Source organism: Haliaeetus leucocephalus, unplaced genomic scaffold, assembly GCF_000737465.1.
Source record: "Haliaeetus leucocephalus isolate CR32 unplaced genomic scaffold, Haliaeetus_leucocephalus-4.0 Scaffold536, whole genome shotgun sequence".
NCBI classification, from domain to species: Eukaryota; Metazoa; Chordata; class Aves; order Accipitriformes; family Accipitridae; genus Haliaeetus; species Haliaeetus leucocephalus.
Window position 1 is genome coordinate 3,572,325 of NW_010972972.1, and position 26,452 is coordinate 3,598,776.

Here is a 26,452-nt window from a genome sequence, read left to right on the forward strand (position 1 = left end):
CCTCCTGTTAATGTTCCACATCACAGTGTTTTGCATTTCAAAACCCCAGGACTCCTCCTTTTCATCTCAACATGTATTGGAGAAGGCTGGATCAAAAGGTAGCAGATAAGCACCAAGGGGACAGAAAAGACAAGAAATCAACCTGCAGGGCCAGGGTCCAGGGACCTTTAGTACTGATTTGCGCATTCAGTGGCCCAGGTTTTTTTACTAAGTCTTCTGTAACTGTCATTCTTCCTCTGGATAACCTTTTGACTCACCTTCATGCCCAAGAATAAAGACACATTATATTTAGTGAGTATTTCAGTGGGTAACAGGCTAAGCAACTTACTAAGAATAAAAGATTGTCTCTTACCATGCATGGCCTCTTTTGCAAAGATTAGCAATAGCTGAAATGTTAAAAGTACATGTTTTTTACTTGGCTAACTACATGGTGTGCATTTTTCAAAACTAAATTACTCATGCCCTTTTGGCTTTCTTAATTATTAACATCTTTCTGGTTGAAATCCCTTCCCAGTAATCCTGTGTTGTCAAGGGTGAGCCTGATTTACTGCTGAATCTTTCCTACAGCTTTACAATAAACCAATAAGTCAGAGAAGACGTAGAATTGTTTCTAAATTGGAGGGCAAGTTTCAATATAAAACATCAGCATGATTAAACCAGGAAGCTCTAACTAGAATTGGAGTGGAATCTTCTAAACTAAGGCCTAATTAACACTGGTAATGCTTAAAATGAAAAGTGGTGCCTACTATTAAAGAGGTGCAGCTTTCAGAGAGAGCATCTCCATCCAGAATACCGTTGGAGCTGATGGTATATCAACATAATTAATTTCTATTGTTGGTTATCAATTCTCGCTCTTAAAAAATAACCACATTAACACTGTAGTGAGGCATATAAACAGCTAGTCTGAAATGTAAAGATGCTGAACAACATTTGAATTCGGGGCTGGCTGCAAGGTGACTTCTTTGGGCTGCTCCTGAAGTCTGAGAAGCAGTGAGAACCCAAGGTCTGACCACAGCCAATTCCCTCATTTTTACAGTTATAAGCACTAGGAGCTCTAGCAAATAACGTTTTAATCTTCATTTTACAGGATGCATCTGATTAAGGGTTTCTGGATACCCACCATCACAAAATATCATGGTGGTAGTTTAAGAGTTTAGTGGCTTCCAGGCCACTTTACTGGGTTTCTCATAATTTGCAGGGATCAGCTCCTGCTTTGCTCCTCCCCTTCAGTCCTGCAGAACTTCTGCAGGTCACTTACTGTTTGTTGTTCTCTCAGGCTCCAGGTGTTTGCATCCTCACATGTTGCATTCAGCCATGTCCTACTCATTTCAGAGCTCAGCCACTGTCTATTGGCACTTGCTAGAACATCCATCAGTGCTTTCCTACTGACAATGGAGGACAGATAATAGCCTGATCTTTTAAGTCCAATTTCAAGTGGCAATGAGGCTTGGCTTGAAGAAAAATCCCATTGAACATTGTTTATAATTGGACTAATTAGAGAAGGCCTTAACTGTACAGATCATTACGAGCAGATTATTTGACCAACAATCTTAAAATAGCAGGATAATTTCTTACTCTGGTGACAGTTTCCTCTGACTCTGATACTCTTTTTCTTGTCTAGTTCAAAATTAGTCCACATTTTATATTGCTTCCCTGGTCTGTACTGTCTCTTGCATGGCAGACCTGACATCTTTGTGAATGTCCCAGAGTATCATCATCTTTCAGCAGCGCTTTAATGTGCTTCAGTTCGAAACTCGCATAAAGGGTTTCCCACCACCACCTCAAAAAGCCCTAATCATATACTTAATTCTCTTAGTCACCCAAATACAGTTAACAAACACAAACAGGAATAATGGACCATTAGTGACTCTAGCTATGAGAAATCAGAGCTACAAGATTATGGTGGTGTAAATCTGTGAGGATTAAGCCATCCCGCTGTGTTGATATTCAGAAGCACTCTGGAGACAAGGTGATCTTTTTGCTTTATTCCCCAGCATGGGGGAAAGGAGAGGATAAAGTTTATTTGTATCATCTTTTCGTCAAGTGCTTTGAAGTGCACTGTTTGTGAATGAGGAATACTGTATGTTGCTATCTCTGTAGTGTTAGTGGTGGTCAAGTCTTTATGCAGTGAACCAGTTTAGAAATGGTACTACTTATAGGTCAATTCTCCTAGATATATTGGCCTACACATCCGTGTTATCTTCTAAGTTTCTGAAGGGACGAGCCCTCTGACAGCTGCTGTTTGCGTTGTTTTCTATTAATGGTTTCCTTTTTCACGACTTCTGAAGACTGTCTGCTCTCCTACCAAACCCATGGCACAGCAGAGGTATAATTTAATCCTCACGGCACTGATACTTTGCTGTATCTTGTAATGTAATGGTTAAGATCTGAAAATTTTTATGTTCATGAATCTGTGAAGAAGAGTTTATCTCATTAGGAAACAGTTCTCGCTGACTCCTTGGAAGAGATTTATCTCACTAGGAACCAGAGACGACTCTTTCCTTGGTGGGGAGGGGTAAACTTATTTTCTAGACTTGAAAGATGCCAAGACAGTGGAGTATGAAATTACAGGTGGGAGTTAGCTGACTTTAGTTATCTACAGCATAGATGCTTATATCTCATCTAGTCACCCTGGATTCCCTTAATAGTCAAGAAGAGGAATAGATACTTTGGGACAGCATAATCTCATGAAATACTCTCTCTCTGCTGTCTCTCCTCTCTTGACTGATGCTTTTCCTCTGTCTGCTTTCCAAGATGCTTGACTTAGTTTCTCTGGGTCCAGATTAAGAAGATTCAGAGGAAATCCTGAAAGTCCATTCAAATACTCTCAAACACATTTCATATAGACAATGAATCGCACAAAAACCGCAAAGACATAGGACTGAAAAGGGTCTCCTCAGTTAGAGTCCAGTCTTCTGCTGTCAAGGGCAACCACATTGTGTAAAACTTTATATAAATTTACCAAGGTTTATGGATACATGTAGTGAGGCATCTTCTCCTTAATAGTCCTACTGGGAGGATACTCCAAAACTTTATTCCTTTGATCCTGGAAAATTATTTTTTTTCTTTCTAATTTCCAGCCAGAATTTATTCATGCTTGGTTTTTTCTTTCCATTTGTTCTTATGCCAGCATTATTCTCTTTAGCTTAAATAGCTGTTTTCCCTTCTCACTGTTTATCTGTTTCATGAATTTGTGGAAAACAATCATGGTCTTTTCAGCCTTTGCTGTGCTAGAGTAGACAAAGCAAGCTGTTCTCATTTCCTCAGATGCAGAAGGTGCCTCATTCAAATTGTATCAGCTATTTTCTGCCACTCCACATTCCCCCTTTCCTAAGCCTGGGAGAGTAGAGCACATGCAGTTCCATATGAGCTCCTAATTTTTACAGTCATATTAGATTTTCCTTATACTTGCTGGACACTCCTCACATGAGACATCTGAAGATCATTTGCTTTTGTCAGTCTCAGAGCAAGTGATCAATCACTACAGTATCTTTTCTGTCTCATAGTCAGATCTTTGCTTTCGAGTTCTTTGTTCCAAAGATTAGGAAATGCAAAATATAATTGAAACAAAAACAATAAAATGGAATCCCTCTTCTCCCTCTGAATTTTCATCATGTGAGACTTCATAGTCCTAACTTAAACTGTTTCTGGGATTTGGATCTGTTCCTACATGGCTTGGAACGAAACCCAGGACACTTTTTGTCTTTAGCTCCCAGCAAAAACTTCTAAAACCTATCTTCTTCCCGTTGCAGAAAATAAGAGTCTGCTCCAGGAATTAAACACTACTTCTTGGGTTAAAAATCTAGCGGTATCCAGCCCTTCTTCTCTCATCCTTCTACAATGGTGTCTTCAACTAATCATCACCCAACTCTTTTTGGTTCTCACTCCACTCCTGTCCAGGTCAACACCACAGCACCTTTGCAAGGAGTTTCTTGCTCAGCCTTTGCAACTCCAGGAGAGAAAAGAAATTCTTAGGATGGGTTATAAAAAGTCCAAGCAGTAAAAACATGAGGTGTGCTCAGTGATGATGCACCAGCCAAGCTCTAATGGACCCATGCAGAATACACAGAAAGTGAGATTTCTTCAGAGGTTTTTCATCTAGACAAATTTAGGCAGATTTATAAAGAGGGGGGAAAAGTCCTATCTGTACCGTCAGGATGGTCCCATCCACACTGAATTTATCTACTCCAAAGTGGGATTACCTACCTAGCTAAGTAATTTTAGCAGGTTATTTTAACAAGTAATACGCTTCTTCCTCTCGTATTCTCCAAAACAGCTGAATGCTTTCAGCTTGTACTGAAAGGGAGTAAAGGGAACAAACTCATAAAGTAGCTCTAGCATGGAAAAAAAATCAGATTAAATGGTTAAAAGTTTGGCACTGTTGTAAGTAACTGTACACAGGATATTAAAATGGAGAATTTCAAGTAGTCTTGCCTATAAATAGCCCTTCTGTAGTATATAATTACTAATACAGTGTATAAATATCAAAATACACACACACACAAGCATGCTTACACATACACAGACACATTACATCCCCCCACTGAATACACATTTGAAAAGACTGAAATACAAAAAATATGTTTGTAAATGAAAAATTTATTTAAGATCCTTTTAAAAGGCTATTCCTTACCACTTTTGTTCCTTTTTCCATTTGGTCCCTGTAAATCTGTCACTTGTTAGAAAAACAATCGTAGAAAAGATGTTAAGTTCACCATGAAACAATTCTTTAGTTAAAAGGCACTTCTGAACTACATTTCCCCAGACTCATGATGATGTGGTGTGCTCTACATGCTGTCTCAGCACTTCTTGAGCAGACCCTCGTGCATCACGCGGTCAGCTAGACGCTGCAATGACACATACCTCTCAGTACTCTTTGCCATCGTGTTGTAACCCTTTAGGACAAGATAAGTCGGTGTTGTTTGCACAGTTTCACAAACAAACCTGTCTTGCAAAGCTGAGGGCCTGAAGAAACTCAAAATAAGTGGCAGGATTGCACAACACATGTATAAATAGAGAGGGCCTTAAAACAGGGCTTCGGAAGGCTGAGTTGTGTTGCTGGTATAATCAGCCCTGCTGAGTGACCTTGACAGTAACTTCAGTCCCTTGTACTTCAGTTTCCTAAGCTGTAAAATGTGTCTTACATTTCTGACAGCTTCTTGGTAAAGATTTTTGAGCTCTGCAGGTAAAAAGCCCCCAGAACTGTACAAGCGAAGCAGCGTCCCTCACACTGCTGCTTACTGTGGAAATTACTCTACTGTTTTCTTGGGGGGGAGGACAAAAAGGATGGAAATCTCAGCAGGAGGTCATCAGATGAGAAAATCAAACCCTAGTGAGCAGACTGGGAGCTTGGTATTCATCTCCCCCTAAGTTTTATCGCCTATAAAAGAAATGCCTGCCTCTGTGCTGGGCTCTCTGTATCATCAGTATGAGCGTCTAACACACACGAGGGGATTTATGCCATGGGACAGTCTTTGCTGACTACAGAGAGAGTTGAAGGTATCTCCATTATAGATGAATTGTAACCCAATGAGAGAAATTCCATCCAAAATGACTACAGTAGAGAAATTAGGTGCTCTCCAAATATTTTCTAACATAGGAAGCGCCTTCTCTTTCCAGCCAGCTTTGACTGCTTACCAGTCTGGGGTCTCAGTATTGCTAAAATCCAGCTGCTTTATCCCGCTGGGTGTTAGGTACTTTAACCCCACACACAATTTAGGTAACCCCAAATCTTGGTCTTACAAAGCAAAGGCTTTGAGATACTCGGAGGGCAGGGTGAGTTTTACAACCAACGAAGCAGGAAAATCTCATTGCCTCCCCAAAGCCCACCATTCCCTCGATCCAATTAGTGAGGCTGTGCTGTGAGGACCTCCTGGGAGACAGCAGCCCATTAAGTGGTCACCACCATCCTGATACCGAACTGGGGCAGTTCACTCCAGGTGGGAAGACACCAAGTGGGAGTGGAGAAATAAACCGAAGGCAAAGGGGAAAAAGCTGTTTAATTAGCCCTTTTCCAGGCTGCGTTGCTTTGTCTCTCCAGTGCATTTGAATGTGTGGCTGTTTGCCTTGCAGAGGGATGCCCTGGCTTGTGTAACGGCAACGGCAGATGCACTCTGGACATGAACGGCTGGCACTGCGTCTGCCAGCTGGGCTGGAGAGGAGCGGGCTGCGATACTTCCATGGAGACGGCATGCGGCGATGGGAAAGACAACGACGGAGGTAGGACATCAGCACGTGTGATATGTCAGGCTTTGCAGAGCCTATAAGCCTTGCACAGCGAACAGTCAGCTGGGCTTGATTCTGCAGGGCAGATGACTGGGTTTTGACAGCTGGTGGAGAACAGATAGTGAAGCCTGCCAGGCTGACTCAGCCAGAGTGGATTTGAATCCAAATGAAATGGATTTGGACTTGGGGTGCCAGGCCTGAAGGGGGAGGTTTGTTTATCCTCAAATCAAGTCCATATACCAGGGAGCAGGCAGAGGCTATGCACTCCCATCATTCCACCCCAGCCGGGTCGCTCAGCAGTGACACGATGGGACCACCTCAGGCAGCAAATGCCCCTGACTGTTCGAACTTTGGCCTCACTGCCTGAGGTTTTCATCGAGGCTCTCTGGTAGGTCACCGCTGACTTGGGATGGATGTTCTGCAGAAACTTAGAGGCTTCGGTGACTGAGCCCCATGCCCACAAGCCATCCAGTCCCTCTCAAACCATGTTTTATTGATTACAGTTCCATATGTAATGATGTCAGGCATGTGAATAATAGCTCTGCGTAATGCAAACTTAATATTCAGAGTTATCTCATTACAAAGGAAACCCCGGTGCAGTGTGAAGGTTTGAATTAGAGGGCAGGAGATGAGATATTAAATTTAAGGCATCAGGGAGACTGCATAATTTGTTTTGTTGTCACTCAGCAAAAGGCTTTGTAAACCACAAGTCTGGGCCAGGACCCAGACTGTGAAGTGGAGACTGCATTTTGCAAGCCTCTGTTTTATCGTATTCACAAGAACAGTACAGTTAAAAAAAAAATAAAAATAGCCAAGCCAAGACTGTGATTATCTGCTTCACAGCAACTGGGATTCTGATTGAATATTTAAAATACTTCTGCACATCTGGCATGGCAAATGGACCAAATTATCCCTTTAGAAAAGATGGGAAAAATTGGAGCGCCATACAAAGAGTACACGCTGTAAAACCAAGGTCACTTTTTGCCTCACATGAAACTGAATATCACTGTACTCATCTTTCCTATTTACAGCTGACACAGGGCAGCAGTAAAGTTCATCACATCAGATGTGTAAAAATACGGTAAATAGAGCCAAGGATAATCCCAGTTTCCATGGAAAAAAATAACTAACAAAAACCCTGTGAAGTTTTTAGAAAGAGAGAGAGGGAAGAAGGAGTAATCCAACCTAACATACAATGCAGACTACATCTGTATAACATCAAAAAGAGCATAACCAGACTCTGAGCAGGTTGGTGGAACACCATCTCCTCATATCTCCTGGTTCAAGGTGCTAACCTTGTAACTGGGTTACCCTCACCTTGAAACAAGCCGTTTGTCACCTTGCTAGCCTGCAGGACAGCAGATGTAGACAGGAGAGACAATTGGCATCGACATGTTTACAAGTTAGTGCGCATCAGCTGCTAACTTGCATTTGGTGAACTTGTGTGGAGCAGTGGTGTACACAGCTAGAGCAGAGCAACCGATAGGCTGTAACATATTGCCTTGTGACAGACTATTCATGTGTCAGAGCCCACAAATGAGTGTTGACTTTACTCATGGTACACTAAAAAAAAAAAATACATGTACATGCTGTGTATTACAGTTTACAGATAATCCATGTCATACACTATGCTATTCCTTTGATTTTGCTACATTACTGCTAAGGACTCTCCTCAGCTGGAAAGTGGAACAGTGGAATATGTTTACCTTCTTGACTTTTTATACATTTTTATGTATCATTTCTATTTGTGGGCTCAAATCTAGAATTTCAACCCCTGAGATGTAGGGGCATCAGCAGTGGTGAGGCACTTCTGCTTTGAAGCCCGAGTTCCTTGTTTAGCACAGGGATTTGAATATAGTTACATGGACTTGTGAAGAAAGGCTGATTCTGGACATGTTTCCTAGTTTTTATGCTGATTTCTATAGCAAGACAGCTGGAGACATTTGTAGAATATCCGTAGAATAATCTAGGTTGGAAGAGACTTCCAGCAGTTGTCTAGTTCAGCCCCCTGCTCAAAGCAGTTCTAATTACATCAGGTTGCTCAAGGCTGTGTCAAGTCAACTCTTGAACACCTCCAAGGATGGAGATTCCAGGTCTCTGGGCAACCTGCTCCACTATATGACCATCCTTATATTAAATGTTCTTCTCCTAATATCTAATCATAATTTTCCATGTTCCAACTTAATGTCTGTTGCCTTTTGTCCAGCACCATCGGAGACATCCTAGAGTACCCCAGCTGGCTTCTGGCTTCCCCTTCACAATAGCTTGGATCTCCAGTAGAGCACATATATATCTTTCATATGTGACAGCCACCTTTGGATTTCTCAGATACCCAAAGGCAACTCAAATGACATTAGGCACCCGTGTTTAGAAGCAGAATTGAGCCCGTATTTGATGCAGCCACTTTGTCACCACAAACATTATACCTCTTGAAAGAGCATGTAGTATGTGTATGAGCACTATGGCTTCTACCTCTTTTGGGATCCTATCATGGTCTCTGGAGTGATGCATGCTCAGGGCTGGAGAAAGGTAGTTTATTTTGGTTCACCGTAAAGGATTTCAGGGCTATCGCTGCATTTGTCTTCATATGCACATGAATGTAGGCAATGGAGATGGTAGTCCTTTCATGAAGCTTTAGAAATCAAACATCTGAGTTAGTTAGGCAACGTGGGTACCATCAGCAGAGAGAAATAGAGTTAGAGCATCATGTCTCTAAGCTATTTCAGATATCACCTCATAGGTGCCTACTTTTGGTTGGTGACCGCTGCCCTTTGAGTCACTTTCTGCTCAGAGCAGCATCTCTCGAAGCTGAGACACCACGGTGGGGCCATTCACGCTACTGGGGGGGTTCACTCTGCCTAAGCTCATCGGAAGCTGGTTCCCGTGCTGTGGTATCGAGTGTCTGCTAATCAAGATCCCTGCAGCCGGAAATTCCTCAGGATAATGGAGCTGAAGTCAGAATCTTTTCCATCAGATCCCAGCCTAATCATACCCCGAGGGAGATGGGTACCAAATTACAGGGTGTGTTTGCCTCTTAAATCTGGAGGCTGTTCAGATAAACAATAACAAGCTAAGCAGAAGTCACTCAGAGAGAGACTCGGTGAAATGTAATCCCTGTTCAGGTTAGAAAAAGGGTGTCTCGGAGAGCAGTCCCCTTTCCACACAGGAGTGTCATTTGTCAAAGCTAGCACTTAGGTTTCACACCCAGGTCCACTTTATTTACACTTTTAAACAGAAAGCCCATCAAGTTGAAAGGAATTGTAGCAAGTAACTGAGAGCAGGCGGTCATCCAGTATTAGTCAAGGGAAAACAGCGCGGTGACAGAGCTTTAACAAGCTGGGTAGAAGGCTAGGATTTTGCACATATGACCTAAGAGGCCACCTGTATTACAACAAACAGGAGGTGTTTCCTTAAAACAAGCTGAGAAAAGTGGTTCTTGCCTCTCTTAGGCAGAAAATAACCTCTTTAATTCATGGCTGCAAACACTACCTGAGAGTAGTCCTGTCTCACCCCACACTGAGTGCTTTGTCATGTGCTTGAAGAATAAGAAGTTTGAAGGTTTAAAAGACCAAGGAAGTTATCTTCTGTGACAAGTCCTAGAAGTGGAGTTAATGTCATTTGACAAAGCCTTGAGAAGAGGCTGATATTCCATAGGTTAAATATGGGCTCCGTTGCTTTTGTAGACTCCTTCGTTAGGAACAGAGTGTACAGGAAAAAAGGGTGGGAAGAGGAGAGGATATTCTTCACAATCATCTCACAGATATGCTATTGGGCAGCAAAGCTGTGTTAACCATCTTTGCTCCAGAGAAATCATCTAACTGTGTGACTCCGTCCATATAGAGAGCAAGAGAGTTGGTCAATTCCCCATTTCACTGTCTGGATACATTGCACTGTCCTGAAACCATGAGAGAATTACAGATATCAAACTAAATTGCTCTTTCGGCCTAAAAGTTCTGTCTGATCAACACAGTAACTTCACTTGAGGGCATTTGTTATTGTTTTGGACTTTTCCAGAGTAGCCAAGTCTTCCAGATAGAGTAAAGCTTGCTGTTTCTCCGGCAAGTGGAACTGACTGCATCCTTCATTTCTTGCTTTGAACAATTCCAGTTGCTAAACAGCTGCTGAACTCTGCGCAAAGTCAGTCTACTTTACTTGTGAAAAGCAAGAGTCTTTCCCAGATGAAAAATATATCTGGGATATAAATATTCCTAATATTATCTAACCCTTCATATTCCTTAGAGATTTTCAGTTGTGTGGTGTTCTCTGCTGCCTCTTCCAGATATAAACACTTCCAAAGGCTTGTGTTAGTGATTACTGCAGGCTAATTTAAATAGATAGATAGACAGATGGATTGATAGGCAGATAGATGATAGACAATCTTCCCAGTCAAATAATGCTGGCCAGTCCTAACATATATTGCACACCATTACATAGAAGTTGTCGTGGTTTCAGCCCAGCCAGTAACAAAGCACCCAGCAGCCACTTGCTCACTCCTCCCCATGGCCCCGGTGGGATGAGGAGAAAATATAGAGGCAGACTCGTGGGTCGAGACAAGGACAGGGAGGGATCACTCACTGCTTAGGGTCATGGGCAAAAGACAGGCTCAACTTGGGGAAAAAACAAAATCAATTTAATTTACTACCCATCAAATAAAAACAAGGATAATGAGAAATAAACCCAAACCGCAGAACACCTTCCCCCCAGCCCTCCCTTCTTCCCAGGCTTAACTTTACTCCCAGTTTTCTCTACCTCCCACCTCAGCGGTGCAAGGGGATGGAGAATAGGGGTTGGGCTCAGCTCGCCACACGCTGTCTCTGCCGCTCCTTCCTCCTCAGGGGGAGGAGGACTCCACACTTGTCCCCTGCTCCAGTGTGGGGTCCATCCCACGGGACACAGTCTTTCATGAACTTCTCCAGCGTGGGTCCTTTTGATGGGCTGCAGTCCTTCAGGTACAGCCTGCTCCAGTGTGGGCTTTCCCATGGAGTCCCGGCCATCTTGGGGGGCATCCATCCCCCTGCTCCGCCGTGGGCTCCTCTCTCCCCGGGCTGCAGGTGGGCGTCTGCTCCCCCGCTCCCCTCCATGGGCTGGGGGGGGACAGCCTGCCGCCTCACGGCGGGCAGCGGGGGCATCCCCTCCTCCTCCTCCTCCTCCCCTTCTTCCTCACTGCCCCCCATGTCTGCACGGGGGTTCCTCTCACACCCCACTCCCCTCCTCCTCCCTGACCTCCATGTCTGCAGGGGGGTTCCTCTCACACCCCACTCCCCTCCATGTCTGCACGGGGGTTCCTCTCACACCCCACTGCCCCCCATGTCTGCACGGGGGTTCCTCTCACACCCCACTCCCCTCCTTCCTCCCTGACCTCCATGTCTGCACGGGGGTTCCTGTCACACCCCACTCCCCTCCATGTCTGCACGGGGGTTCCTCTCACACCCCACTGCCCCCCATGTCTGCACGGGGGTTCCTCTCACACCCCACTCCCCTCCATGTCTGCACAGGGGTTCCTCTCACACCCCACTCCCCTCCATGTCTGCATGGGGGTTCCTCTCACACCCCACTCCCCTCTCCGCTGCAGGTTCCCCTCCTTCACTCCGCTCTCCCAGAGGCGCAACCGCCATCGCTGACGGGCTCGGCCTGGGCCGGCGGCGGGTCCGGCGGGAGCCGGGGAAGCTTCCAGCAGCTTCCAGCCCTGCCAACCTTGCCCCGATACCCAAAAATCCCCGCCACACAAACCCAAAACAGAAGTATAGCAACTTCATTTTTCTTACATGTCACCTGGTCAATGGCCTTCCTTTGGGAGTGAAGAAAATAAACCATCCTGTTCTCTTTTTCTGCAAGAATCGTAGTAGCGAAGCTTCTGCCCCTCAGTTTATGTCTCATTCGTGACAGCTACATGCAATGCATTTAGCCTCGCACGAACACAGGGTTCCAGTGTACGTGTGGCCCCATTTTGCCTTTGCAAGTTCAGTCTGTGCTCCACCAGATGCTACACAAGAGCTAGCAGGTGGAGCCATCCTTATGCTTTCCTTCCCTCTATCCTCATGGGCCAGAACAACTAAAAGTTGCCTTAGTCTTCCAACCCTGGAGCAGTGAGCAGGTCAGAGCCACCAAGCCACCGCGCACGGGATTTTTGCCGTTCCTTGCAGCCCGGAGTATTAGTTATTGCTGCCACTAGAAATCAACTCCTGGTTCAGGGACGATGTGGTACAGCAGTGGGGTCTCTGAGGCAAATCACTGCTGTTTGTTTAACTGTACCATAGCCCATCGGTGCAACTCCACAGAGTAATGCTTCGTGACTTGCTGGCCCCATTCAAGGATCAGGTAGTGCTTGTAGTAAGGTGGAGACTTGCGTAATGCTTTGGGACAGCAGCATTTCAAATTCTTTGGCAAGAGAAATTTTGGCATTGTGTGCTGACCTTCTTAACACCCATGTGTCCACCATCTGTCCACCACATGCCAAGTAACGCGTTAGAGAGCTGGCAGGAGTCTGCATTGCTCTTTGCCAGTACGTAGGGTTACACCTGAAGGTAGCGGCAGGGTTGTAAAGGGAGTTGCAAAGAATCCAGGAGAAGCCCAGAACGCAAACTTTTGTATTTGCAAATGCTTGAGCTGCAGACAAGGTGGTGGGGTGCTTTCTGGTATTTTCTTTTTCTTTTTGCACACTGTTATGTACCTTTACTTCATGCCTGCAAGACTTTTATAGCACGAGAAGATTGTCTCTGGGGCATGGTGTGGGAGCTGTCTGCTTCCTCAAAACCATAAAAAATGATGCATTAATGTGCTAGCTACATTTATGAAGGGAAGTGTTGAGATCTGAACACACCTGGGAAAACAGCCATCATAAATTAGCATTTACCGTCACAGATAGATCCAGTCAAACAACAGGGTCATCTTGAAGGAACCACAGAGCACTGCTAAAAAGATGAGAAAGTCTGCTGTACCTGAAAAGATTGGCTAGCTGGTATAATTTGTTATAAATCATCCAGCTTCCATTCCCCTGTTTTATGACGACTGTTAATCAACCTTTCCTCAAGTAAGAGAACAAAATGACCAGTTCACATTTTCAGGTTTCAGCTCTTTGCTGATTCTGTGTTGGACGGTAACACTTGGGTATCACCTGCTGCCGGTCGTTAGCGCTGGGGCCGTCCGGAGAGCGGTGTGAACCCGTGTATTACAGCGTCCAGAAGCAGTGTTGGTTGTGCCATTACAGAGGATGATGTGCTGTGAACGGATGGTCTAGCAGTGTCTGTGGGTTGTCTTCACAGCCTGGGAGAGTTCCTGGTACTTTTGACTAGTCCTTAATGAAATGCCTTTGATTAATAGATTCAGAAAGAAACCATGAAAGTGTCCTCTGTGTCAAAAGAAACCTACCATTGTCTGCTGAAATGAGGGAAGTTACTCGTGGGAAGGAGGCACTGCTGGTATATAAGATGTAACAAAACGTGACATAAACCATCTTCAGAAAAGACAGGCTTGGACACGCATTTCACAAAGCATTTCTGCACCTGAAGAGATGTTTAAACAGAGTTTGGGCACCAATGCTCAAAGGAGAAATTCAGGAAAACTCTACCAGACCTGCTTTAGCACCTGAGGCAAACTCTTCCCTACTCTTTGGGGCAGAAAGTCCCCTTAAAAACCTAAGGTTTTGCCCCAAGTGTGCTCAGGGTGCGTAGAGTGCGTGGCCACTTTCCTCTCGACCAGGGTTTGAGAAACATGCCTGTATCTGAGTTATCTGAGTCCACTTTCCAAGCTGTGCTCGGATGATTGTTGAATTGCCTTGGATTCAGTCAACAGAATATGTTAGGGTGAATTTTTCAGCAGTAGCTTAACACTTGCAGCACTTACCAGGAAAGCGAGAGACCTTGGTGGCAAGGATATCTCAGCTGCTGAGGGTGTGAACCCATTGCTCCCACAAAAACTTTCTAAGCTCTGAGTGCCTTTTTCTCAGAAGAATCACTTTTGAGAGGTGCTTTGGCTCCTGAAGGAGGCAGTTTCAGGTACGGTATTGCCTGACCATTGATCAGGTTAAGCAACCTATACTTACTGCCCTGCCTGAATGCTAGTCTCTCCTCTGCTGGGAAGGGCCCTCCATGCCTTGCTCAGCTTCATGAATTTCACTCGAAACATAGATTGCCTGCACTGCTTTGCTGGCTGCGCAATGCATAAGTCCCTTTGTTAAAAGCCTGCCTGGAGAAAGGAAGAAACCCATGACGCCAGCTGCATCAACTGTATTCTCAAGAGCAATGATGAGTTGGGGGATGCTGTGAATTTGTAGACTCTAAACACATTATCATAGCTCTGGTTTATGCCCAGCTAGTGGTGATTATCACGTGCTTTCTGTCATTTCCTCCTTCCACTTCCCTTCTTTTTCTTTTCAGATGTTTTGTTAAACAAGAATGTAGCTCTGGATTAGGATGAACTTTTTGCAGACTATTTCTGTAGTGACTAGCACTGCAGAGCTCTGCTTCTGCACTAGAGCCCAAGGAGTCCTGTAATTCAAATACATGATTACTATTACATATGACTATATTATTTTGAACTTGCAAACATGGGCTGAGCACTTAGAGAAAGATGTGATGGCAATTCCTTTCCCAGGCAGCCAGCAATCTAATTTAGCTAGGATACAACCAGTGAGAACCTTATTCAGGCAGAATCAAAGCAGAGCAGGTGGGATAGAAAGAGCGAAAATAACATTAACAGCTAACGTGATCACAGGGGGGTGACAGTCACATTGCTATTGTTCCTTATGTTTGTGTTTTATTTCCCTTTCATTCCTTACAGTGGGGCCAAAAGCTACAACTCTTTTTGTTGAATAGGTAAAATTGTTCTCTGCAAAATGCTGGAGTAAAACCTATTTATTCCCCAAATCCAACTGAAGTAAATTGAGTGTTGGTCCTCAATGCAGGACAGAACATCATTACTCCTGTAAACCTTCATCAGCACGAGCGAGTGAACATCAACAATAACTTGTGTTTTGTGCAGTACTGAGCCATTCCTTCAGTCTCTGTTTCACCTGAGTTTAGGCTAGAGCTGGAAGGGTAAAACCTGTTTTGCTCGAGGGTGAGACTAACACTTTGTTAGCTTTACTTTTGAGCATCTGCGTTTTAAACCTTCCCCATCTAAACTCTCCCAGTAATACATCCAAAAGCATCACAGGATAAGACAGACAGTGTCCCCACAAAAAGTGATAATGTTGCCTGGTGAATGGCACAGAAAGGAAAGTAAAAGAGAAGGACTGGATGAGGTGAGAGACACAATTATTTGTACAATCACTGTATTTTATGCTTCCACTGGCAGTGGAAATACTCCTGAAAGATAATGGGGTTTTATTGTTATTTTTCTTTCTGGTTCGCTTTTCTCACAAAGGCTCTTCTCACTGCAGTCAGTGGCAAAAAGTCTCATGATCTTTAGCAGGAGCAATCCTTGAGTTTGTCAGGTACGCTTTCCCAGATTTACCCTAATAAGGCTCCTTAGGCTCACCTCCTCCCAACTGCCCGTGTGTCCGGGGCCCCCGATGTGCGTCACGGTCCACAGGATGCTCTCTGCATACAAACAGGTCCATCCCTACCTGTGGCCTGCCTGTTCCAGCCCGACACTTGACATGCAGCACCTGTCAGAGTCTGCTTAAACACATAATAACACCTCTGGCTGAAGGTTATTTGCATTCTGTTGTTGATGTTAGCATGACAGATTTTTGTTGCAGCATCCATAGCTCTGTAGAAATGCTCAATTATTCAATCTCAGCGAGCTAAGACGCTGCCCATTAAATCAGCCAACACAATTGTGGGGCCATGAAAAGTCACAGCTAATTTGAAATTTTATTAGCTCTCGGCTGATCTTGTTTACTGCAGAAGCAGTCTCTCAAAACCAGCCCTTTGCTTCTGTACAAAACTCTAATCCTTGACACCTTGTTGGCACTGCGTGGTGGTGGGTGAGGGACTTGGAAGCTAGACTGCATGAGGCTTGGAAGAGGAATGAGACTGCTGTGGGATTTGTGAGCGCTTTGCCGCCAGCAAGTGCAGCAGCAACCCAAGGAATGCAGGGATAGTAGCCCCGTTGCTGCCGGAGAGTAATTATTTCGCAGGACGGTAGTGGCTGTGAATGTGACAATTAGTTTTTGTTCTGAGGTTTTTGTTCAATATGTCACACTCATCTCATCATTGTTTAGAAGTAAGCCAAAAGATGTGCCTCTCCTGATAAGCAGTCATGTTCAATAGGCACACAGTTTTTCCTATCAGTTAGTGCCTGGTTGTGTGTCTCAGGATCTTAATCCATTCCTAGCAAAGGAGGGTTTCAGGGAAGCTGGAGAGTCTGGACGTGACGGCTTACAGGCAAGGAAGACAGTCACAAAACCCCTTTAGTTACTGAGCACCTGCCCCGTCCTGCGTGCTCGGGTAGGAAGGAACATGTCCCATTTAACCAACCACCTGGCAGATGTGGTGCTTACCATACCAACTTTGTTTCTATCATAACACACCTGGAAATTACATCTGGCTTGCATCCTGCAGCTCCTTGTGTGGTTAAATACCAGAGAGCATGAGAATTGGTGATCTTCCAGTCCACCTGAAGCTCTGGTGGGCAGAATAAGCAAGACACAGCCCTGAGTCCTCCACACTAAGCCCAGCAGCTCCAGATTTTCAAAATTTCTTGTTGGTTTGGGTGGCTGTATTTTTTTGTATGCTATTTAAACATCATAAAGGGCACAATTTTCAGAAAGTGATAGGTCACAAGCAGTGTTTGAAAGCCAAGTAATTTTAGGTAATCTTAAATTTGGCATCCAGTTTGACTATTTGTGGAAGGTAGTTCTGATATTGAGTATCTCATTAAACTCCTGAGTAAGGTCAGCATTCAGATCTGTTGTCATTAGCTCATGTACATGTCCCAGCTGCTACAGTGACAGTGCTTAAAGTCAGTGAATATCAGGTGTTTTCCAGCTGGTATTAAGCAAGTGTCACGCTTGTTAGGCTAAGGTCCTGCTCCAAGAAGACACAGATGATAGCTTTAGAGTTTAGTCCCTTCCATGAAGCAATGCTTACATGGAGAACAGGCTGAAAATACATTACAGATACAAACCTTTAATGAGAATTGTGGTTATTTCATTGGGTTGTGCTGGCACTTCAGAGCCCTTTGGGACTAGAACAGATGTTTTGTGAACAGAAAATAAAAAGACAGTCTCTGCTCCCAGAGAGTTTACAGTCAAAGGCAGCGTTTGGAAGAGCTCACTAACGGGATTGGTGGATTTGCAATCTTTAAAGTGAGACAGAGCATCTTTCTAAAAACAGCATTCCAACTCCACCCACAAGGTGCGAGCTAGATGCAGTAATCCTAAAGTAAAACTCACTGTCTGGTGATATACAGAGTGCAGATTATCTGATTAAAGTGGACTTGGTCCCCTAAAAAATAACGTTAGCTGAATAAATTTGAGCTGCTTTATCCTTAATGGCAGAAAAGGAAGGTTTTCTGCTGAGCCCAGTTCATTCTCCTTCTTGTCTGAAGGGAATGAGACAGGGCTCACAAGATGACCTCCAGAGGTCCCATCCAGTCTTACTTATTCTGTGATTACATGAGTCTTAGTGAAAGATGCAAACCATTGATCACATTATTTACCAGATGTGGCAATATCTTGCCAATGGCTCCCTTTTCACAAAGGCAGTGATTTGATTCACCCCATGGTAACTCTGAGATTGCAAAAGGTATTTATTTCATGGCTTTATACAAAGGAGATGTGACAAAAGAGTTTTATTTTTGGCAGGAGAGCCAAAAGGACACTTGTTTCTATATAGGATGCATAAAATGTCTTAAACTTGTAAAAACTTTTATTACATGGAAATAATAAGGAATGCAAGAGGTGGCTTAAAATCTGGCTCAGTGACAGATCTCCTAATTAATTTGTTAATCGAAAGGCATCCATGACTGAAGCTGTTTCTGAAGGGATCCCTTAGAACTGGTTGTTGTATCCAACCCTATTCAGCATTTTCATCATTGTCTTAGAATGTAGTTTAAATCTCTCCTGGTAAAATCTTCAGGTCACCTAAAGCTTGATATGGTGGTAAATAATATACCCAGATCATTTTGATACAGAGCGATCTGACTCACATCGCTACAAGGTCACAATCAAGCAAAATGTGTCTTAATGCAGCAAAATGCAAGATAATACCCCTGGGAACAAAGAGAGCATGTTATACTTACGGGTTGGGAGACTCTTGAAGAGCAATGACTCAGAACAGGATTTAGAGGTCACAGGAGATAATTGTCTCAACATGAGTTCTCAGTGCAAGGCTGTTGCTAAAAGGCTACTGTGAACCTTAGAAGTATAAAAACCCAAAAGTTGGGAAGTGGTCTTTCTTCTGTACCCAGTACTGCTGCCACAGATCTGTGTCCAGTGTTGGTGCCCACACATAACAAAAGATGTGAAATTACTGGAACGAGATCAAAGGATGCCACACACACAAAAAATCCAGCCGCTGGAAAATAAACCTTACGATAGGAAGTTTAATCTTCCTCCTCTGTTCAGAGAAAAGGGTTGGAATGGATTGTTGCTCTGTGTGGAGGGACTTGCACTTGGAAAAGACGTCTGAGCATGCAGAGCAGAAAGAGATATTGGTAACCTTGTAGACAAAGGCAAACAAGTTCCAGCGGTGGGATATTGGAGTTAGGCAAATTCAACCTTGAAATAAGATGCAGTTTCCTGGCAGTAATTAAGCATTTGAATAGGTTACCGGAGGAAGTGGTGGACTCACTGTAATCAGCTGTCTTTGATATATGAGATATCTTTCTAAAAGACAGGCTTTAATCCAGTTCTGGGTGGGGGGGAATGAACAGCCTGTGTATATAAGAGGTCAGACAAGCTGATCATAGTAACCTCTTTGACCTTAAACCACATGCATTACTGTAATCCCTCTATGCAGGACTTTCAACCTCGCATGGAGATAATTCAGTAACACTTTTGTTGTGTGGTATGAAGTGCCATGGTCATATTATGGCTATATGTAGGGTAAGGGAGGTGCCACTTTTTAAAACCAAGACCTGTATAAACATGGCCATAACTTAAGAACTTACTGTGCTGTGTATCTGTGCTCTGGGAGCTACCAGAGTTAGGAATGCGCATGTGGATCATGGGTCTCTGTGCCTTTGCTGCTGCAAAACTTGGGGTGCAGAAGCCACTGGTCCCACGTTCACCTCCTTCTGTTAGCACTCTGAAAATTTTGCAGTTAGTTCTAGGGAAAATTCACCTTTATGCTTTAGAAATTTCAAAAGCGTTTTGTATTATGACTTCAAATTGTTCTGCGAGCTCACACCTTGCTATCTTTTCCTTTGCTGCTGGTGCTGGCTTCCCACAATTTTTATTTTTTTTTTGTCTATTTGGACCATTAAAGCATGAGGTTTATTTTGCTCTGATTTTATTTTTTATTAATCCATGCAGCTCCGTGAATACCTTGCTCTTTGTGGGTAGGTAGCTTCTTGCAAATGTCACTTTATCCTCACTCTTCTGGTGGATCCAGTGAGAAATCTCAGGGCATGAGAAGTCATAGCTGAGTACAATTTCATAATATCTCCTTACAATTCACTGTAGGGCACCACTTGGCTCGCTTGTGGACCACACAATAAAAAACCAGAAGAAAATAATATTCAGATGGAGACATCACTATTTATGAACTGGTTTGTAGCTTAACTCTTGCTGTTCTCCATGCCTCGGACAAAAATGTCCTTTAAATTTTCTAAGTGAAAGAAATGCTTTGCCCTGAGACTGCTTTTGATATTGGAGGGAGTTGAGTACCTAAACCCCATTTCAGCTCTTGAGGACCTTAATGACTTTAATATGTCAGTGACAAACCTCTCCGGTGTAATTACCCCCAACTTATTCCATACAGGCCTGAAACACATTAGTTGAAAGGCTTATCTGCAGATGAGGCTTCAGCATTCTCACCTGTACAAAATGTTGTCCTGCGCATCTGTTCTTCAAACATTTATCTGCTGTTTCCTGCAAAAACAATATTTCCTTGCTATCTTGCAGCTTCAGGTCCCAAAACACATTTCTGATGCCTGGAATAAAGACAGGGTAATGAAAAGCTATGGTACAGCTGGGTTGCTGTCCTCTCAGCAGAGTGTCTGTAGCCTTAGAAAACATTATTAATGTGTGGGAGAAAAGGACAATATTTTATCTTGCTTGAAACTGTAGTCGATATGGTAACAAGGCTGGTTTGTTGTTTCTTTTCCTTCTCTTTTTTTTTTTTTTTTTTCCTGTCAGGTAGCTATGGATAAGCATATTACATCTATGCAGGTCTTTATTCTGTGAACGGTCTCTCAAACTCCATCTGAGATTTGACCTTCCAGAATCCGACTGGCCTAATCATCTGCAGCAAGTCATTTTTTTAATGGGCAAATAAAACGTAATTAGTTCTTTTTCATTATCACTAGTCATCAAGAGAAAAGGCAGATGGGTAGGTTTTGTGCCCGAGCTGATAAATTTTTGTGGCAATTTTGCAAGGAGTTATAAAGATGTAGAGATATCAGAAGAGACAGAGGTAAGGATAATGGATGGGATTTTCAAAAGCACTTTTGCTAATCTAACACTGCTGCCATTATCATTAATGGCAGGTGCAGAGCACTTGTGAAAATGACTCATTGTGTGTGTGTACATGTCTACATGGAGCAGATATTCATTGCGCTTTGACCCACACATAGACTGGAAGCCCTGGGAACACTGAACAGGTTTTTTGTTCAGTTTTCTGTGTATGGGTAACCACATGAAGTGATGTTGCCAGTGAAGTTTTATGGCACTAAAATCTTCCAAGAACGGAATAGGTATAACTCAACAGAATCCGAGTCCATGTCGTGTAAGCCGTTGTAAGTACTAGAGCAATAATAGCAAATCAGATTCTCATCCTATTTATTTTACAATAAATTCAAAGTAATGCCGATAACGTTAGTGAAAGGACTTCTAATTCATACTGGTATAACTGGGATGAAACTGAAGCTCGCAATCTGTTATAATGACAAACTGTCTTGTTTTAATTTATTGTTTCTTTGAAATAAAAAATCCATTATCATGACAACTCCAAATTTTATCCCACTTCAGGAGAGACCTACCTCTCAGGATAGTGTTGCTCTCCAGGCACATTCATTTCTTGCCTCTGTGCTGAAATCAGTAGTAGGATGCTAGCTGTAAAGGTGGTTTCTTAGATACACAAAGCTCCCAGCAACTACACTGAGACCAACCACTCATTTCACATAGGTCTTTGAACAGCCATCACATGGTAACAATTTTCATTCACTATCAAACTGTCTTGCTTGAACTGATGAGTTGGAAGTGAAGGGCTCCATATCCCATTACCCCAGAACAAAAACATCCAGTTCCCTTATCTAATTTAAAGATCCATCTCTACTACATGCTAACAACTTTTATTTCTAAATGTGATGCTTCATCAAACCTCTTCTGAGCTTTTTTTGTATTTCCTTTCCTGTCACCGCTTTTTACTAAGCTGTTTGCAATGAACAGTGGCATCTCAAAATGAACTGGGGAATGCTGCTATGGTGGTGGGAGGGGAAGTAGTACTGTCTGTGCCTTTGATGACTTGACAGATATGCAAACCCTCATTTTACCAGAGTACACTTGGCAAGCTTTTCTTAAGTGTGTCCACTGCTATTATTGTTATTATTAATTCAGTGGTGCTGAAAGTACAAGATTTATATCCCTAGAGTTTGAGGTCATGTTACTCTGTGTCTGCATGGAATAAATGTGACAAAGGCCAAAAGAGACCCAACCTTCCCATCAAAATCTCCCTTACTTTCTCATCTATCTAGCCAGAATCTTTAGTGGGCTGCATGTATAGATCTCTCTGTGGCCATGGGAGATACCATGGCTTTATTCACTCTTTAGTCTTGCTAAAAGCGACCCTGATAGCTTTGGTGTGATGCAATGTGCCTGTGATTTACACAGGGAACAGGACCAGTGTACAAAAGTTATTTGTATATTGACAGGAAAAAAAACACCTTTTCTGGCTCTGGAGTTATCTGAGTGACTGAGATGTGAAATGGCATATCCCAGAACTAATCTCAAAGATGCTTTTTTTTAAGGGGCTAAGCTCATGTGTATGTGTGTGTTTTCATATATTACACATTAATGCATATTTGAGGATCTTTATTGGGGCTTTAAGGGAATATGCCTTACTCTGTGTAGGTGTATATTCACATTTTCCGTTGTGTGCATTAGAGTTCTTGCGCCCTGAAGTCTACAACAGTCCATGTTACCATTGCTCTAAAATCTTCCTTACCCTTCTGCAGATGGCCTGGTGGATTGCATGGACCCAGACTGCTGCTTGCAGCCACTGTGCCACGTCAATGCGCTGTGCCTGGGCTCCCCGGACCCCCTGGATATCATCCAGGAGACGCAAGCCCCCATCTTCCAGCAGAGCTTGCATTCGTTCTACGATCGGATCAAGTTCCTGATTGGCAAGGACAGCACTCACATCATCCCAGGAGAAAATCCTTTTGAAGGAGGGTAAGTGAATTTTGGTTTTGATTCAGTAAGAGGTAAAGTGTAAGCCACTTGGCCATTTTAAGACATAAAATGCCAGCAAGATGCAGAACACGGAAATTGTCTAAGGAAAGGAGATACCTGAAGCATTTTGTGGCTGATGTAATTCTGCTGACTGTCTCCTCATCTGCAATGTCCTGCTAGCCAGTAAGACAAGATGCTTCTCTCCCAACTCATAGGTGCAGTTGCATCTTTCCTGCCTTCTCTTATTTCAAGGAGTGAAAGCCATCTGTTCAGCGGGGCTCTTCTGGTTCAAGTGACTGACATTTCCAAAAGTATCTAGTAAACACCAGTGGCAGAACTTCTTCCCTTGACAGAGCCAAAAGAGAGAGAAACTAGAATGGTATTTACAATCTATAGTGTAACTACTAGAGACCTCAAAAGAACTCAACCCAGCAGTGGGCACTTGCAGCCCAGAAAGCCAACCGTATCCTGGGCTGCATTAAAAGAAGCATGGCCAGAAAGTCGAGGGAGGGGATTCTCCCCCTCTACTATACTCTGGTGAGACCCCACCTGCAGTACTGTGTTCAGCTCTGGGGCCACCAACTTAAGAAGGACATGGACCTGTTGGATCGAGTCCAGAGGAGGGCCACGAAGATGATCAGAGGGCTGGAGCACCTCTCCAGTGAAGGCAGGCTGAGAGAGTTGGGGTTGTTCAGCCTGGAGAAGAGAAGGCTCCGGGGAGACCTTATAGCAGCCTTCCAGTACCTAAAGGGGGCCTACAGGAAAGCCCGAGAGGGACTTTTTACAAGGGCGTGTAGTGATGGGACAAGGGGTAATGGCTTTAAACTGAAAGAGGGCAGATTTAGATTAGATATTAGGAAGAAGTTCTTCACTGTGAGGGTGGTGAGGCACTGGCACAGGTTGCCCAGAGAAGTTGTGGCTGCCCCATCCCTGGCAGTGTTCAAGGCCAGGTTGGATGGGGCTTGGAGCAACCTGGTCTAGTGGAAGGTGTCCCTGCCCATGGCAGGGGGGCTGGAACCAGATGATCTTTAAGGTCCCTTCCAACCCAAACCATTCTGTGATTCTGTGATTCTATAACTGAAGAAAATCTTACAGTGTAGGGAGATCTATTAAAGTGATTTCCAATATAAACAGTCAACTTAGTTTTAATACTGAGACATTCTTTATCACTGCAGTCATCATCAAGAAACAGGAACTGGCAAAGAAATCTTATGCAGTTCACTTCTGTGACTGCATCTCAGCCATTTGTTTAAGTACATGCCTGGCTGTCAGGGGAGGTCATCTCTTTAAAATCACGTGCTTATAGCAGGACACTATAATACATACCCTGGGGTGTCAGATTCTTAGATCATTCGGTGTCTGCCCTAAATGTTGCCTTTCAGAAGTGGTGACCCTGAGCCAGGAGGTGGTTCTCAACACTTAGGTTTGGATGCCGTTGAATTCCACCCAGTCATTAACTGCTTACTTTCAGCTTTCCCCCACACAGCAGTGAATAGGTTGGCACTGAAAATATACAACCCTCATGTTTATGCAGGTATTTATTTCAACACTTGCATCTCAGCAGGCCTCTCAGGCCCTTCTGAGTCTGACCTAATGCTCTTCCACGAAGGGACGTTGCCAGCATCCCTTGGGTACCACCTCCCATGTATTGCCATCTCTGGTGGTCTACAGGCTGACCTGAGACATGAACCACTTAGAAGCACACCAGTGTCAGGGAGTTGGCCTGATGTGATCGTTTCCCTGATTTGTCTTGCTGCCAAGCCCTTCAGAGTCCAAGAAAGCTGACAACAGTGATTCAGATTAAGGCCAAACACTCATTATGTCGCAAACTGTTGTACTTCATCAGCATTCTGAAGATTGCAAGTTCTGGATACTGAACAGTCCAGGCTCTGGACTAAATGTTAGCACAGTGAATTCTCTGCTGTCAGTTGTTGTGATTTGTTGCTGTAAAATCAGGCTCCAGAATACAAAATAGATTATACTCACAATTTCATTTTTCTGATGTATTTAGGGTTGCAATTCCTCAACTCAGCCCTCAGTCAGAAGCGTTTCCACAGAGGACTCTTGTATCAGGTCCGTGTGTATCCATTCTGATAGGCAGAGAGTCTTGGTAGACACATGTCCATGTTTAATGAACTTTTCCATACAACTAAAGAATTATAGGAGTCTTCATACATCTGTGATAAAAAAAAAATTGCAACTTCTCTTTAAAGGCTGCTTGCATTCAGCACCACACAGAGGTGAGGGAAAATAATGGGAATTTCTTATATATACAGTGAATTTGCTTCTGGGAGTGCCAGCAGAGGACCAGCAGAAAGACTGTGTCACTTAGGGTCACATGAACTCTTACAGGAGTTACATGTGTTTCGTAGATCTGATGATAGATGTCTATGTAGGAAGGAATTTCTAACCATCTGTAGACATCCTGCTAAAGAAAGATTCGGGATTCAAAAGGAGCACCTGCTAGCAGAAATATTTATCTGGCATATAGATTTACTAGAGCGAGGGAATGCAAAGATTCAAATCAATAGGAAGGGTTTTAATGATTGCTTTTCATTAACTGCAGTGGAACTAATAAATGGGGCTCGTTGCTCCATTTAAGTTAACACGAAGAATGATACAGAGATAGCGATGATTTATGAGGTTGCCATTCTTAAAATACCAGCACAGGGTGTGTATCACTAAATATGGTCTACAGATATGTCACCTCAAGCTGTGATTATATTGCATCTCTCAAGTTAAATATCTTGACTCGTCACAAGAGCTGTTGCAAATAACCATGAAGGACCTCAACAGAAGGTATATTATCCCCTGAGACAGCACCACAGCACACAGTCCAGGCTTATCGGTCTGTTGGGTTGCTAAAAATGCCATTACTCTTTTGGGATCTTAAAAACCATCGTGTGTTCCTGTTTGTTCTTAAAGATCCTATAGATCTGGATAAACTTAACCATTGCAAGTGTTTTCTGCTTACTTGGCTTCTCTTTGTAGTTTCACTCATCTGTTTTCACCACCTAGAAAGCTGAACCTTTAAACAGCTGCCTCTTGTCACCCTGGAAATGGCAGTGCTTCAGCAGTGGTCAGTGACTGCTCCGTGGAGGAGCATGGGCTGGGACAATCTGGGACCCAATTAGTGTAGGCAAATGAGACTGACTGTATTTGCATGTGTGGATATGCCCTTTCCTCAGTAGCGTTCTTGCTGTTGAATCTCCTCCAGTTGCTTTTACAACAGACAGGTGATAATATCCCTCTTATCCGTGGAACTGCTCAGTGTCTCCATGAAGATCACAGCAGCAGCAGCAGGGGGCAAGATGAACCATTTTCATTTCTCCTTCCAGCTCCTGGCTTAATAGCTTGTCCAAGAGGAGAGAGGTCAGGAAATCTTTTTGTTCTGATGGAGGGCTCCAGCATCCTGCCTTAGAATAACCCTCTCCCTTCCATTGCTGCTGGTGTGATTCATGAAGCCGTCTCCTTCTTGACGTAGATCAGGACTGTGGATTGCTGGGCATGGAACATCCTACATCTTTCTGTCCCAGCACCATCACCCTCATGGGGTAGGAGGGGAGCTGGATCCGTGCTGCTTGGCTGTGAGCAATCCCCCATGAGCCAGCAACGCAGAGGTGACGTGGACCTCTGTGTCCTGGGTGTCTGACGTCCTGCAGAGACACCTGTGGCACAAGCACACTCATCATTCAGGTCAGGAACCGCAGCCTACTCCGCGGGGCTTTC

At 43.8% G+C, this 26,452-nt stretch overlaps 1 protein-coding gene across 1 annotated transcript in view; it reads left to right on the forward strand.

Moving 5' to 3' along the window:
* TENM4 (teneurin transmembrane protein 4) overlaps window positions 1-26,452 on the forward strand; it is a 348,544-nt gene that overhangs the window by 229,161 nt on the left and 92,931 nt on the right. The window contains exons 14-15 of the mRNA XM_010576571.1: window positions 6,073-6,219; window positions 22,507-22,723. Coding sequence (XP_010574873.1) covers window positions 6,073-6,219; window positions 22,507-22,723 — 364 coding nt within the window. The remainder of the gene's footprint in view (window positions 1-6,072; window positions 6,220-22,506; window positions 22,724-26,452) is intronic.